This window comes from Rosa rugosa, chromosome 5 (genome assembly GCF_958449725.1).
Source record: "Rosa rugosa chromosome 5, drRosRugo1.1, whole genome shotgun sequence".
NCBI lineage: Eukaryota > Viridiplantae > Streptophyta > Magnoliopsida > Rosales > Rosaceae > Rosa > Rosa rugosa.
The window spans coordinates 9000484-9016059 of record NC_084824.1 but is presented as its reverse complement, the minus strand read 5'-3'; the positions used below and the strand labels follow the sequence as shown (position 1 = coordinate 9016059).

At 38.7% G+C, this 15576-nt stretch overlaps 2 protein-coding genes across 4 annotated transcripts; both read right to left on the bottom strand.

The window, feature by feature from the left end:
* Positions 1-4473: 4473 nt before the first annotated feature.
* LOC133712372 (uncharacterized) lies at positions 4474-6926 on the bottom strand. 3 transcript variants are annotated; one of them, XM_062138479.1, is made up of 7 exons: positions 6645-6926; positions 6305-6397; positions 5928-6198; positions 5543-5844; positions 5319-5447; positions 4902-5219; positions 4474-4815 (listed from the first exon to the last, which is right to left on the bottom strand). In XM_062138479.1, exons 3-7 carry the CDS (start codon positions 6013-6015, stop codon positions 4678-4680), a joined length of 975 nt encoding a protein of 324 aa, XP_061994463.1. In that variant the 5' UTR covers positions 6016-6198; positions 6305-6397; positions 6645-6926; the 3' UTR covers positions 4474-4677. The 3 variants fall into 3 exon arrangements, with proteins under 3 accessions (XP_061994463.1, XP_061994465.1, XP_061994464.1); XM_062138481.1 differs by lacking the exon at positions 5928-6198 and having other exon boundaries at positions 6645-6924; XM_062138480.1 differs by lacking the exon at positions 6645-6926 and having other exon boundaries at positions 5928-6223.
* Positions 6927-8339: 1413 nt separating this feature from the next.
* On the bottom strand, positions 8340-10724 carry LOC133711012 (high affinity nitrate transporter 2.5-like). Its single transcript, XM_062137170.1, has 2 exons — positions 9336-10724; positions 8340-8807 (listed from the first exon to the last, which is right to left on the bottom strand). The coding sequence occupies exons 1-2, from the start codon at positions 10487-10489 to the stop codon at positions 8435-8437; spliced, it is 1527 nt and encodes a 508-aa protein (XP_061993154.1). The 5' UTR covers positions 10490-10724; the 3' UTR covers positions 8340-8434.
* Positions 10725-15576: the final 4852 nt, after the last annotated feature.

Here is a 15576-nt window from a genome sequence, read left to right as displayed (position 1 = left end):
AGGTATAATACCTTGCACATGGGCCTTGCACACTAGCACATGGGAATTAAAAAAGAACAGGTCTGCTGATGGTAATTTATGGGCTAAAAGTATAGGTAGTGGTAATTTGCTATAATATTAATGATTACGTTGAATTATTATCATTAGTTCTTATTGAGATTCGCCAAGATTTCTTATTTGGTATTTGACATCAATAAATGGCATTACATATCAAATATGGGAGCAACGGTGTTACATGGCAACAAATAAGCATTTACGGGCTAATTGGAAGCACTGAAAGACGATATTTATCTAAAGCTATCTTAAATAGCAAAACAAGGAGGATGTAAAATATGGATATTTTTTGGGTCATTGAGACCGATTTTTTTTTAAAATTCAATTGTAATTTCTTTCCTATACCTTATGTTTATAAGGTCCCTGACCAACACAACACAACTCAATTTCAAATACATCTACAACTTTTCTGCTATCTTTTCTCTCGAGCCTAGTCAATTTTTATCGCTTTCTTTACATTCCGTACTTTATCTTTCCTGCGATTTACTCTTCAGGCCATTTAAATTTCACACAATTTATATTTTTTTATTGATTTTTTGTTGTTTAATTTGCGCACCTTTATTTTTTGCAACCTATATAAAAAAATCAAAATGAGAAGCAACATCGATGAAAACGCCGAAAGGCCTTGCAGCAAAGGCATTTGAACTTAGTGGCCTAGACGGTTCCTTCCTCGGCCCACAATCATTTGAAAAAGTCAGATCAAGCACAAAGTTAATACTCGCTTGACCAATCGGCCGCGAGTTGGCATGTCCGCGCAAGCCAGAAGGACAATTGAACTACAAGTCTCTCAGCCTTTAATTTTAGCCGAGATGATTTTGAGGCAAACAATCTGTTTTTCACTTGTGGCCGTAGTTTTGATCTAGGCCAAGTACCCCAATGCTAATTAGTAAAGAGAAGGGGTAATACGAAAGAAGGCAGGAAGAAGTCTGGTTCAAATTTTTTATTGTTGTATGTAAGCTAGCTTACAAGCAAGCATACTGTATTGGGATAACTTAAGAACAATTCTTAGGTTCACCCCTGGGTGAACAAGCATATTCACCCCTATTATCGATTAACTCACTTTTACTTAATAAATTTATAATCCAACGGTCCATATCTTAAATTAGCATTTAAAGATTATCTCTGTAAAAAATCCATCGAATCGGAAATCGTTTAATTATCTAATTGAATCAAATAAATGGACGGTTCTAACAACACTTACTGCTATTATGATGAACCGTCCATGTATTTCATACAAATGAATAATTAAAAGGTTTTCAATTTGATTGATTTTTTACAGAACTAATCTTTGTATTACATTATACAACTTGAATGGTTGGATTAGAAAATTAAAAAGTTATTATGCGTTAATCATAAGAGAGGGTGAATATGCTGCTTTACCCCAAGGGATGAACCTGAGAATTGTTCAAATGAACTAAAAAGTTATTATGCGTTAATCATAAGAGATGGTGAATATGCTGCTTCACCCCAAGGGGTGAAACTGAGAATTGTTCATAACTTAAAGTCTAATGTGCATTCTTTTGTATATAGAAATGCAATAATGTTGTTTTATATGGTTATTATTGTATAGATTGATGTTTGAATATCAGGAAAACCTTTTTACATTTGGTTTGGTCATTCCTTGTAACGCCCCAATTTGCATCTCACCAAATCGAAGTCATTACAGTCCCGCGACTCTTAGAACTCAAGCTAAGATATTCTTAACTTAAATCCTAAAAGCCGCAAGGCAGAAGAAATAAATTTTTGAATACTTTGATAATCCAATTACTAGATTTTGAATAGCGGAAGCTTTTATTTTAAAAGAGGTGAAACCCTTTTGGAACGCTGAAGATCTTTTGAAACAAGCACCATTCATTTCAAAACCGGAAAGAGCAATACACGAATATTGGTCCGGTTCATAGTCGAAAGTCCAAGATTTCAAAAGAGATACAATTTACGCACAATTCAGAACTCGTCCAATGAGTTATGCAAAACTAGGGAATATCGAGAAACCTGTCACGCGGAACAAACCCCAGCAATGACACACTTTAAGGAATCAAGTGACTAGGCCACGCTCAGCGTTCGTCCAGCTGTCTGGTCTTCGCACACAGTATCTGCATCCACAAACTTTTGTAGGGGTAAGCTTTCGTCCTCGTTGCTCAATAAGACTATCTAGGTTTGAAAACTAACTTAAACATAGGTGCCGGCGAGTAGTGAAAATCATTTATAAGAAAACTTTTCTTTATAAAATCTAACACTAGTGCACCAGGATCCGAAAGACAAACCTAATGGTCGTAGACCAACTACATGACCTGACCTCAAATAAAGTAATAACCAGCTAAGCGTAGCGAGAGCGTCCGTTACCTAGCTACACACACGGATTGGGTCGTCATTACGATCGAAGGCACCGTCCGACCGATGTAGCTAACCCTCCGGAGGTTAAGGGGATCGAACCCAAGGAAGTCAGTGCTACCCTTCGCTCTCAAGCCATCACAACATACTCATTTGCTAGCATAGTTAGGTGCACTAATATATCTTTCAATTTGAAATAAAAACTACTCATACATACACATTAGAAAATAGAAAACCGCTAATTGAGGTAAGTCCAGAATCCCCTACCTGGAATATTGCAGCTTAGACTCCATTCGCTTCCTAGACCAACACCACCACGTCTCACGTTCTGGGTAATTGGAGTCCTAATCTGACAACGACAATATTCGAGTATTAATATAGAACTTTATTTGATATCACTCGACAAATATGATCAAGTCCGTTTGACTAAGTCATTCCGAAAATAGACTTATTTCCTTGTTGGGCGCAATACCTCAATACTCTGGGCATCCAACAATTTCCTTTTCTCAATAACTTGTTGTAAAAAAAACCCTAGGAGAGTTTTTCTCTCAACCTAGTCTTCTACGGCACCCAAGCCTCCTTCCCTAGCCTCTAGCCTCTTGCTATCGCTTCCTCCTCTCCATGGCCTCCATAGATGCCGCCACAGCAAGCTTTACTGCTCCTCTTGCTCTTGCAGCGGGTGGTGGTGCCCCAGATCTGGGAAAGATTGGCGGTGGTCCTGTGTGCAGGTCCTCCCAATCTTTTCTACTTGGCAAACCTTTGATCGAGGATGACAATGATGTGCCTCTTGTCACTCTGAAGAAGAAGACGGGTAGACCGCCAGAAGAAAGAACAAGAGCCAACGTTCCAGTAACTGCAATTGGAGTTTCGGTTTCTAGCCCTAGAGATAAGGGCAAAGGAAAGCATTAGGCTTTCCTGGTCTCTTGCCTACCACTTGAAATTGGGTCTTCTATTGCTTTCTTCTTAGTTTACTCTAGTTGTACACCAATTGAGGTCTCTAGGCGACTAGGTTTGCTTTTCAAAGAGGGGTTAGTAGTGAAGACTTGATTTCTTGTTGTTTAGGCTCAATAAGTGAGCATATGTGTTAACAGTGAAGGTACTTGTCTTTTGCTTGGCGGCTTGTGTCATCTAGATTTTAGGTATGAGACAGCATCTGATGTATGTGCCTTCTGGCCTTTAGTTTAATGAAGCTATCCTTTTATCGAAAAAAAAAAACAATTTCCTTTTCTCAATTCATAAACTTCATATTCTATTATATGAATTCTTGGTAAACATCCAAACCCATAACTCAATATCACAACGTTCCACCATTTGGTGCGCATTAATCCTTTAATGTGCTTAATCAATGTCGAAGCACATGAATCAAATGGCAACCCACCAATATCAACAGTAAGCATACAATTCAGTTTAACTACTATAGTATACTGGAAACCCCAACATATATACCAATTTCACCATCAACCTGTTAATGTTTAAGATTCAGCGGTGGCTAAACCTTGGATAACGCTGGTCCGATGGGCGGACCGCTACTTGTGATGTAATCAATATCTCCGCTACCTGTCAAGTAAGATACAAAGGGCGTCAGAGGGAGACCGCGCTGGGCGGTCTTCTCTTCTCCGATGCCTAAGTTAGTCAATGTATTTTGTCTGAATCTGTTTCTCACTTGTGGTCGTAGTTTTCATCAAGGCCAAGTACCCCAATGCTATGAATAAAGAGAAGGGGTAATACGAAAGAAGATAGGAAGAAGTCTGGTTCAATTTTTTTTTTTTTTTTGTTGTTGTTGCATGTAAGCTAACTTACATACTGTATTGAGATTCATAGCTTATGGTCTTATGTGCATACGTTTGTATATGGAAATGCAGTAACGTTGTTTTATGTGATTATTATTGTATTGATGTATGAATATCAGGAAATGTTTCTACATTTGGCTTGGCGATCTATTCTTGGTATCTATTCTGTTCTGATCGAGAACCTTGAGTAAGCATCCTAACCTCAGTTATGACCTTAAAACTTCATTCTTCTGAGGTTTGTCGCCATGATTACGATTAAATATGGCTCAAGGATAATAGCAGAGGAAAGTTGGCAAATGAATTGTAATAAAGCATAATGGGTACAATATGTACAAGATTTTGATGCCATTTTGCAAAATAATATTCCGTTTGCTTCTCATTTTTCTTTATTCCGTCCTTAGCACCATTGAATGGGTAGTAACGATCTAATGTTTACCAAAAAAAAAAAAAATACATCTTCTGATCAATTTCTCGCTGGAACTAATAAATTATTGCAAACCCTTCAGGACGCCACAGGTGCTTGTCCAAGTGAGTCATCCATGGTAACAAGAGTAGGTATTTGACCATGGTTTACAAAATCAATCTTATTCAAGCGCATACAACACAAGACTTGCTCCGGTAATTCTTCTTGTTTTTGTGCCTGAAATGTTGTTTAAACACACTTAGTTTTGATTGTTCAACTAGTATATGGGTGTCACATTGTGCTAAAATAGTGAATTAATGTACCTGGATTGTTAATCCCAAATTAAATACCCCATTCTTCAATCTGTCTCGGGATGATTCAAGCCCTTTCCTGGAGATGTAGCTGAACGTGTGTATGTCTAGGTCAATCTCAAAGTAATTAGGTCCCCTGAAGAAATTGTGTTGAGGGCGCGAAAGCACTGGTTTATCATTATAAGCACTTAAAAGCTTCTTCTCAGCAGAACTCAGTTGGACCTCGTCTGGATTCACCAATCCAGCCATAATTTTTAGCCTTTCCCTGAAAGGAACCGATGACTCCTTTGTGAACCCCTTAACCATTTCGGTATCATCCTCAACAAATCTCTGTGCCGTTAAACAAAGAATGAAAACAAATATTACACTCTATGCACCACCAAAATCAGAAAATGTGAATACTGAAAGATCAGTGAAGATATTCACAACCTTGATGAATTCTTGAAACTGAGGAGAGATGTCTTTGTCAAAATTTTCACTGACTTTAAAGTATAATACAAGACTCATGCCTTCACCATCACATTCACTAGGGAACATTGTAATAGGATATGTCGGAAACTGCAACAACAATAATTTGTTAGCTTGATAAACAAGTTGGAAAACACTGCACTAGAAAGACTCGTGTCATCGAACATGAGCCTGCAGATAGTTACCTGTATATTAACAATAAGGAGGGAAGGAACTTTGTCATGTGGTTCTACAGAAGGAAGCTCAAGATGCTGAGCAATGTGATCTCTCTTCCTTGGGCAGATAAACAAATCAATACCAATTGGTACATATGAGCTGTAGTTTGGAGCAGGGTACTTTTGTTTGTCTTTGAAATAGTTCTCCCCGCGGAGCTTAAAGACTGAAGGCGAGATTTCAGACCAGGATCCTGGAGTTGGCTTCTCTACTGCTGAACAAGGAATGTGTAGTCCTGCTTTAGGGCGGAATAAGTACTTCTGATCAGAAGCACCTGCACATTTTAAGCAATGTTGTACTTAATGATAAATGAGTGAGTTCGAAATAACAGAAGACCATGCTGACTTGAGTACATACATGAAGTCCTTTCGGGGTTGTCGATGGATTTTCTCCTGTAGGAAAGCATGATAACTGCGGATTGCTTGGGCTGATCAATTTTTGTCATTAAAACTGATTTATGTTTTCTCTACGGAATGCGTGCACCTCCCCCATCGATTTTCAGATAACATAAAACCCTTCATACTCTTGCATCCATTATCTACAATGCATGCTGCACTTTCATACTGGACCAATTGACTATTTGGGATGTTTCCAATTCCATTACCTACTACCATAGGAGGAAACCCATCTGACAAACCCGAAAAAACAAAGAACTATAGCAGTGTCAAGATCACGAGCTAACACTCGCAATTGAACCCACAAAGTATAGGAAAATTGAGATTTGAGTACATCACCTCCATGTACACTAGCAAAGTCAACATCTGAATCAGATTCCATTATACTATGCGACTCAAACCAGGTTTCAGGTCCTTAAGCTTGGCATTTCTCTGTATTAAAGACACAGTAAATGTATAATCATATCCAAACTTTCAATCATTCAAAGTCAATCAATACAGGTGATGAAAGTTAAACAGCAAAAAGTTAGAAAAGACAGAAAACAGAACAATACAGTTGATATTATCGAGTAAACAGATGCAAGTTGTAAATGAAACCAGTGTCATCATCATGAACAAGGACGACATATTTATTTTGCATTAAGTTAATTAATGCATGCAAATGGGAAGAAAAAGCGACCTGGTGCGGGGCAACAACTAGGACTCCGGCAAGAAAAAAAGAGAGGAAAGCTGTCGTTTCTGGTGGGGAACTAGCTAGGCCTCCTCCTCCTCCTCCTTCCCTTGAAACGAACTTAGTGTCTGTGCTCTCTTTGTTTCTGTTGCTTTGTGTTGGTTGAAATTCTGGTGAAGGGTAGTTAATAGTTGTACGATGATCCAAAAGGATGATTAACTAATTAGGACAGTAGGGAAAAAATTTGAGCATCCCAAATACGAAGACAGCAGTTTTGCGTTGAAGTCGGATCCTTTTTTTTTTTTTTTGAATAAACAGAGGAGTAGCCAGAAGCACTTGGCTAAACCTCCATTGATATTCTGCGTTGAAGTCGGATCCTATTTTGGGCAGTGCCTCTGGATTTGTTGGAGCAGCTTATTATACACCCCGCTTCCTACGCTTTTCCTTCCTTTCTTTAAAATTATTCTCGATAGGAAATTAGAACATAGATAATAAAACGGAAACATCAAAACTCTCCCATCTTGCACCGATCACGAGAACTAATTCCATAAGGCATGAAACCCTATAGTAAGAACTTTCACATTGAATATATCGACTTTCCGTGTTTGTTGTTTTATGGATTGTGAGCAAACACTTAAGTCATAAGTTATGCACATCTCAAGTTGACACTCTAATTTTACTTGAGCAACTTAAAACATCCCAATCTGAACCGTTTGTGTTAATAATTAGTAAATCAAGATTATGAATACCCAAAACAATTATCAATTTGGCTGAAAATTTACATAAGTGATGTACTCATAGAAACCTAACAACTGAACGGTGGAGATGTCGATATGTGATTTAAAAGTTGGTCTAAAAATAGTTAGCTTCTTAATACAAAGCTAACTGATTAGCTCTAGAGCGCTCATCTCTAAACATTCTATATGTCACATTCTTGCTTTGAAGCAAATAGCCCATACTGAAGTGGGTGGTTAGATCACACTTTGAAACTCCTTTCCTATTTTGAATTAGAGATGCTCTTTTTTGGAAATGTCATTGAAATTTACAATTGGTTCGTCAGTTGGATAAGAAAGACATTTATTATTCACAATTAGATAATCGGTTCGTCCAATAGATGTGAAAGACATATAATCACAATTAGACAATTGGTTTATTAGTCGGATGTGAAAGACATATTGTTCACAATTGAACAATCAGTTCGTCGGTTGAATTTTAAGAACTTTTTCTAACCAAACCGTCCTATTTTTGATATCCGGTTCGTGTCTCCACTTAATTTAGTTGAGATCAAAGTGCTATTTTCTTTAGTCCCAGGGAAATATGAACAACCCTAGAGTATTCTCATCCAATGGGGCTACATTTTCAAGCAGGATTTGAAAATGAGCTAGGATGGGCTAATTTCTTCTTTTTAGTTGAGATTAACTGCAGGCTGGACTTCAAAAACAAAGTGTATTAACAATGCTTTTGAAAACCAAACAAAAAAGTATCGGTTTTGCACGAAAATCCTGAACTGTTGGAGCCTTCAGTTCTGGATTGTGAGAAGTGAAATGAAAATAGGTGTTTCTGACCTTTAATTTTAGAATGACCAGTTGACCACTCTGTTGTGGGTTACTAATTTGTGAACCAAACGTTAGATTAATTAGTCGTACCATATAATATGTTCCATTCCATTCCTTCAACCTAAACATCCCTACTTCACTTTGCTCACAATAAAGTGCATTACTTGATCAATTCAAAAGCTCTAAACATGAATTATTTGCAGACAATTTGGAGATTTTACAATGATGCAGTTATGGTTAAACTTAAACATGTGTTGGTGAAATCTCATCAGACGGCCTGGTTACAGAGTCGGCTTTTCCTCTTTCACTTCGGCTATTCTCAGCAAACTTCACACTAGCATGGTGATAACCTTTCTCCTTCTCCTTTGTGCTCCATTCAGACATGTAGTAGTCTTCTTCCGTTGCAGCCTTTCCAGATGATGGACCGAAAAACATTCCACCCCATTGTGGGAAGTGTATCAGAGTCATTGGGAGAGTGCAGCATATGATCATAACCCCCATTAGAGTGATCCCTGTTTCTTTTGAGTACTTTGATCCTTTGAAGAATATCAATTGGGTCAGAACTGCACCCACATTTCCACCACCCCCTGTCATACCAGATATGACCCCCAATGACCTGAAAAATGGGGAGAAAAATGTAATTAAGTTGGTTTGCCAGTGAGTTTTGACAATCTTATCACACTAGCTAGAGAACTCAATTAATTGGTCAAAGTTTTCATGGGAGGATGAAACTGGATACCTTCAATATGAAAACTGTGACACTTGCTGTTCATCACTTTAATCTTTATTAAATTGATAAGATATGTCGCATACTTTAATATATAAAATCATCTTGTAATTTTCAAAACTTTGATTCTCTAGAAGACTAATAAGTTTGATCTGTTGCATAATATATTGTACACTTTCAACAGTCAAACTTCCCAGCTGCTGGGATTTACAGACTTCAATGTTTCAATGAAAATGACATTCCACTTTTACTAAGAAAAATCTCAGAGGTTTTCTGCGAGGGTTCATACACATGAATCCAAGCAACCACACTTGGCAATGGTGTGTTAAAAAGTAATCATTTAGTAGAAGAATTACGGAATCAATAAATCCAATTCCAGTTAAATCATAGAGAAGGAAGTGTTTGTAGGAAACATACCTTCTGGAAACAAAGGGAACCACCCCAAATGTAAGGCCACAAGCACCTTGGCAAAACAAGGAGAACAAAATCATGACAGCAATTGAACCACTCAAAGAACCAACCTGCCCCAGAATCACACACAAAACACCCCCAACAGTTTGCACCACAAACAAAGTCCACAGCCTCCCTCTCATCCCAAACCTCTTCGAAACCAAATCCGAAACAATCCCACCTGCAGGCCTAGAAACAATGTTAGCCAATCCGAAAGTCGCCGCAATAATCCCGGCAGTGTGAAGTTTCAGATTGAATCTGTCATAAAAGTACTCGGCTATAATATTATCCACAGTGAGCTCAACTCCAAAGCAATATCCGTAAGTCAATGCCAGAATCCACCCTCTGTAATTTGTAATCCCATGCCAGAACACACTAGTGAATTTGTCTTTCGGTTTGTCACCAGACTTCTCCAACCGGTGGTAGTTGCCGTCCGGCATGTCCTGCCCGAACAGCAAAATCGCAAATGCGGAAAGCATCTGAAACAGAGCAGGGATTTGGAAAGCAATTCTCCAAGCGGTGAATTTGGTTGCACCAATGTCACGGATAAGGCCAAACACAAGTGGCATGATCAGCTGGGTGGCGCCGCCGCCCAAGTTACCCCAACCGCCGGCGACGCCGTTGGCGGTGCCGACCACTTTAGCCGAGAACATGGAGCTCATCCAGAACTGGGTGGAGACGAAAGTGGCCAGAGAGAACCCCACGAAGAACCGCAAGAGGAGAAAAGAAATGGGAGATGAGGCCATGGAGAACAAGAACACAGCCGGTGCGGTTACTAGTATGAGGGAGGCGGAGGCGAGGCGGGGCCCGAACAAGTCGCAGGCGGTTCCCATGGCGATACGGGCGAAGACTGCGCCGGAGACGGAGGCGATTCCGGCATTGCCGATGTCTGTAGAGGTGAGGTTGAGGTTGTCGCGGATTATGGGGATCAGAGGAGGTGCGGCAAAAGTTGACACGAAGCACATAAAGAAGGAGACCCAAGACAAGTGAAATGCTCGCATGTGGGGCTTGGCAAATGAGAAGAGCCAGAACTGTGTGGCCTTGTGGTCTGAGTCCACAGGCAGAGCAAATTTCTGGGGCTGTGAATTGGACTCCATCACTGTAGTGGCTTCAACTTCCATGACAAATAATGAAGCTAAGCAACTAGATATATAGCTAGTTTGGTATACTGAGTAACGCCGGCTGATATATGCGTTACTGAAGATACATACAAAATGAGCTTAGTCGGGTATTTATGTGGTTTGGCGGAGAGTTAAAAATAGTATTCTGGACAAATGGGAATGACCTTGTGTAAGTTCGGAGAGGCAGATTATTACAAGCTTGTGAACTCGACCGCCGAGTCTCAACCTTTCACTGTGGCTGAAGGATGAAGAGAAGTTGACGTTGAAGGTAGTGGTTGTCAGGAAAGTGTGTTTGAATGGAGTTAATTTGATTGTAACGTTTTGGTTTGGTGGTATGAACAAATCACGTACGCCAAATAATTTGGAATTTAACGGAACAAGTTGGAGCTGTGAGCATTGACCTGGAGGCTTGGAGGGGTTGCCTAGACAGGGATGCTTGGAATCAGGCTTGATTGAGTTGATTCCATTGTTGACTAGCTAGGTAAAGGAATTCCGGCGGCCTCTGTCCCTGTCGAGTTGTATATAGCATTGACTTTGGGGCTTTAATTTTTGGGATTTATTTTGCACATGACACACTTGTTCTAGTTTTAACTTAGTCAGCCACCAAGTTTCTTGCTAGCTAGGTAGAATACTAGGATTCCAGCAAGAGGGAGACCCCCTGGCATTAGTGTAATTCGTACTATTATCTTTCTTTAATGAAAGGAAACTCAACTGGGTCAAAATGATCGACGAAGTCATAACATTTGTATGTTCATTAGTTATGAAAAATGCAAGGAGGGGACATAGAGTCAAATTAAAACTTGGATATTGAACCATTCTAAGCTAAGCAATTCATTAGCTAATAAATATTAGTAATAACTATATATATATATATATATAGTAATAACTATAATTCAGAAACAAGCTAAGATATTATTTAATAATTTTAACAAGTTGACATTCAAATATTCTGATAAGAAATAAGGCGTACGGAACTTAGGAATCTGGTAATGCTCTGCAAATTAAAGATATATATCTGCTTATGGTGATTTAGACAAAGAATCATTTTGATATTACTCATATCGAGTCCTATCTTTGGCTTCTCCACATATACACGTCTTCAGGCTCTGCACATGAATAGGCCTGATTCGTTGCAGGAATATCCCAAGTCAACCATTCGGTTTCCTCACCAAAAGATGATCGTCTTGGGAGTTGGGAGCACTAAACATGAATTCGGAAAAGACTGCTGGTGCTGAAACTTACTGTGTTTAAAATACCAAATATCTATAAGGTCTAATAGATCAAATTATCTTCATGACCTTTGGTTTTGGATGATACGAATGTTCCTAATTTCCAAAGTTCATACAGACTAACCCTCGGGGCTCAAAATTGATTTAGGGTGCCATGGTGGAAACCATACCATGTAATCTTAACTTTTGATTGTGAAGTCAGTACGTAGTGAGACGTTTTAAGGGTGGATTTTGTTTTGCAACTTCACCACTAGCACTACCAATACCATAAGCTATCATATCTGGTTTAATTTAGTACTTGCTTTATTGGTGGTAGATAAATGGTCTAATTTTCTGTGGATGGTGATTGAGGAAGAAGGTAACTCCAATTTGGAAACGAGTATCATGCTGCTCTAATTCTATAAAGAAATCGAGTCAGTATCACCATGTAGTGTTTGCAAGTGATTGGTAAGACGTCAATGCGATTGTAAAGGGTTTAGGACAAGCATGCATTAAGAAAACACATTACAACTAAAGAGGACTTGATCGATCAATTATCACATGTCATGATCCAGCAGTAAACAGCACTAAGATTTCTTAAAAAGGACCAACACTTCCAACTTCCATCGAAAGATTGAAGAGACATGCCTCTTTAAATTTTTATTTTCAATTCCACATAATATATTTTGTCACATCAATCTTGCAACACTAATTTTATCTTTTTATATTTTCTTTTAAATTTTAGAGAGTGAATCAATGATATCAATGAATTTAATTAGGTGACGAAAAAAATATTGCGTGTTAATAGCAACTATTAATTATGTATTAATTTAAGGGATATGTTTACAGATTCTTTGACCAATATTTTTCTTCATTTATACTGTACCAAATAAAGAGAACAATGAACCCTAGCCGCTATGGCTTGGGATTCCATTATCGGCGTCCATCTCCGAAGCAAAGCGGATTTCTCCTCTCCGCCACTCGAAGCTGTTTCGCAGCCTTCCAACATGAACCATGGGTGACAAACACCCAAGCGAACCTGCACTCAACGGGCATGTCCTCTAGTCGGGATGGTTTCAAGGAGGATTTTGTGGGAATTGGTTGGAGGATGCGACCAGCAAGAGGGCGTCTCAAGGCCCTGAAAGACTATGACAGACTCAAGGAGGAAGATCAAAATTGGTGTCGCCAATCTTTCGCGTGGAATAGGGTGGACTGGATCTCGGCCTCTGAGGCTTGTAGGCAACGCAGTTCTTTTAGTATTCTTCTGGAGATGAGAGCGATGAAGAGAAGAGCGTCGCTTGTTCGATTTTGGATGGGTGTTGAAAGCGGCGGAGGGGCGCTCATAGTTGAGGTTTTCCGGGCTGTCGGGACTCGACGTACAACGATGATTGATTTCATGCTTCGATCTGCCGGGATGTTGGTGATAGGAGGCGCACACCGATTGAAGGCGGTGAACATGGTGGCCAGCGTTGATGAGGCAGGATGGGTGTCCATATCAGTTGGGAGGCCCAACTCTAATTGGGTGCTCAAACTGACCTTAAAGCCCATATCACTTCAGAGGACCAAACCATTGCTGATGGCCAATTGGGTGTCCTCAGTTTTTGGGAATGTTGCTTGGATCTAGGCTCATTCGTGGACCAGAATCATGGGCTCTTATTCCCTAGGGTTTCGTATTTAGGACCCCGGTGGCTTCTTTCAACAATCTACGTCTATGTTTGACTTTGTTAGCCTGCAGATTATGATGTTTTCTCTTTACATCTTGATAATGAAAGTTTCTGGCGCACCGCAATTGAGCGTATTGGCAAATGAAGTTTTCACACAAAATTATCTCTTTGTAGGGTAATGTTGTAGTTTGTTAGGCTCCTTAATTGTTTTAAGTGAGTTTCAATGTCTTAAGCGAATGGTGCATGATTCCCGTTTTTTTGGAAAATTTGTAAGTGTCGTTCTGGCCTGCAATTATCAATGAAATCTTCATTTACTAAAAAATATATATATATTTTTCTTCATTTAATTAAATTCTTTCCTATAATTTTTCCTTTCCAAATAGCACTAATACATTAAATTAGTTGACAAAAAATAGGCATTTACTTTTCTTTCCAAATATTAATTAATTTCGTCCAAAAAAAAATAGCATTAATAAATTGAATTTAGAAAATATTTCATGTTAGTAGCAACCATTAATTATCATCTACAATTTAAATTATAAGAAAGAAAAAAAACTCAAATCTACGTTTAAACCATGTCCAGTACCATTTGGTCTAGTGACATAGTCTCCCCTTCGTAAGTGGGAGGGTGTGAGTTCGACTCACGAAAGACTAGTTGTAGCATTTGAGTTGTCTATCTGATAAAAAAAAAAAATTAAAAAAAAATCTACGTTTAAACCGTAGCAGTAACCTAACAAACTTGGAATTCATATACATGTGTTATGCAAATCTATTAATCGAGTGTATGTAATACCCAACCTCTATGGCTTTTTCTCTCCTCAAGAAAACCCTAAAGGCCAGACTTTTCTATTATGAGAAATCATCCTCGTCTGGCGGCGCCCAGACGCCTAGGCTGGCCTCTGGCCTCGCGGTCATCATGGGGTCCGCTGCTGGACGAGTATTGATGGTTATTGCTGATTGGGTTCCATCAGATGGGGTGTTGCTCGGGGATTGTTGGATGGTTTTGGCTGGTGACTTGATGCATAAACTCTCGCAAGCTGATTACACGCATTTATATACGTGTAATTATATCTAAAATACTAGATTGCCCCATGTTTATTAGTATGAAATTAATCCATTTTTATTTATTTTGTAGAAAATAAGCGGAGCTGCGGAAATGAGAGAAAATTGTGCGAAATTAGAGTTTCCGACAAAATAACGAAATAGTCAATGCGGGTCAACACCATTAAGAGGGCGGAATCCAATTGCCTCTGATAGTATATGCGGAAGTGCATTGAGAAGAGAGAAGAAAGAAAAGAAAAGAAAGAAGAAGAGAGAAAGAAAAGAAAAGAAAGAAGAAGAGAGAAAGAAAAAGAAAAAGAAAAAAAATAGAAATTTGAATTGTGCTGACGTCATGATGACGTCAGAAATGATGACATCATCAACCTTCATCTTTTACTTACCCCACGTGCTGCCTCTTCTTTTGTTTTTCCATTTGTTTTCTTTTTCTTTTTCCTCTCTTTCTCTCAATTTTGGACACATGTCCCTTATCTCTCTTCTTTTCTCTCACGACCACACACCCATGAATCATATTCCAATTATCTCATTCTCTCTCATATCCCATCAAACCCTATTCTCTGTTACCTCAACCCCAATTCAACTGAAACACACATCCCCAGACCCATTTTTCTCATCTTTTCTTCTCCTCACCGAAAACCACACCACCACACCCACTTAAAAGTAGACTTCATCAATTCCACAAATTGCAAAGGGAAAGCTCAAGCATCAAGAGTTTCATTGAATCAAATTTGGGTAAAAGTAGGGAGCTATAAATCAAAACTAGTCATAATTGCTCTATAGCAATTTGTGGCTTGTTCTTGTTATTATTTACTTCTCTTCACTTTTTCCTCTTTAAATTATGTATATTGATGTTAGTTTAATGATGGGTAGTGAGTAGATTTATTGTTGGGAGCTAGGGTTGTGTACCCTAGTCCAAATCTTGTGTAAAAAAATGCTTATTTTAAGGGCTAAATACTGGTTACTACCCTGTGGTTTAGGTCCAAAATCAATTCAGTCCCTGGACTTCTAATTTCATCAAAAACACCCCTGCACTTTCAATTTTGATCTAATAGGTCCAATTCGTTAATATTTTGTTATGGGTTCAAGTTATAGTTGAATTATTTGTTGAAAAACTATTTATTTTTAATAGTAGGACTCACTCTTAAATTGACTAGAG

Bases quoted from the DNA above. Each gene is read 5' to 3' on its own strand.
- LOC133712372 (XM_062138479.1), bottom strand. From the start codon at position 6,015: ATGACAAAAATTGATCAGCCCAAGCAATCCGCAGTTATCATGCTTTCC. The intron at 5,845-5,927 runs GTATGTACTCAA...TAAAATGTGCAG, and splicing joins CAACCCCGAAAGGACTTCAT to GTGCTTCTGATCAGAAGTAC. The intron at 5,448-5,542 runs GTAACTATCTGC...TTGTTGTTGCAG, and splicing joins TCCTTATTGTTAATATACAG to TTTCCGACATATCCTATTAC.
- LOC133711012 (XM_062137170.1), bottom strand. From the start codon at position 10,489: ATGGAAGTTGAAGCCACTACAGTGATGGAGTCCAATTCACAGCCCCAG. The intron at 8,808-9,335 runs GTATGTTTCCTA...CCCATTTTTCAG, and splicing joins GTTCCCTTTGTTTCCAGAAG to GTCATTGGGGGTCATATCTG.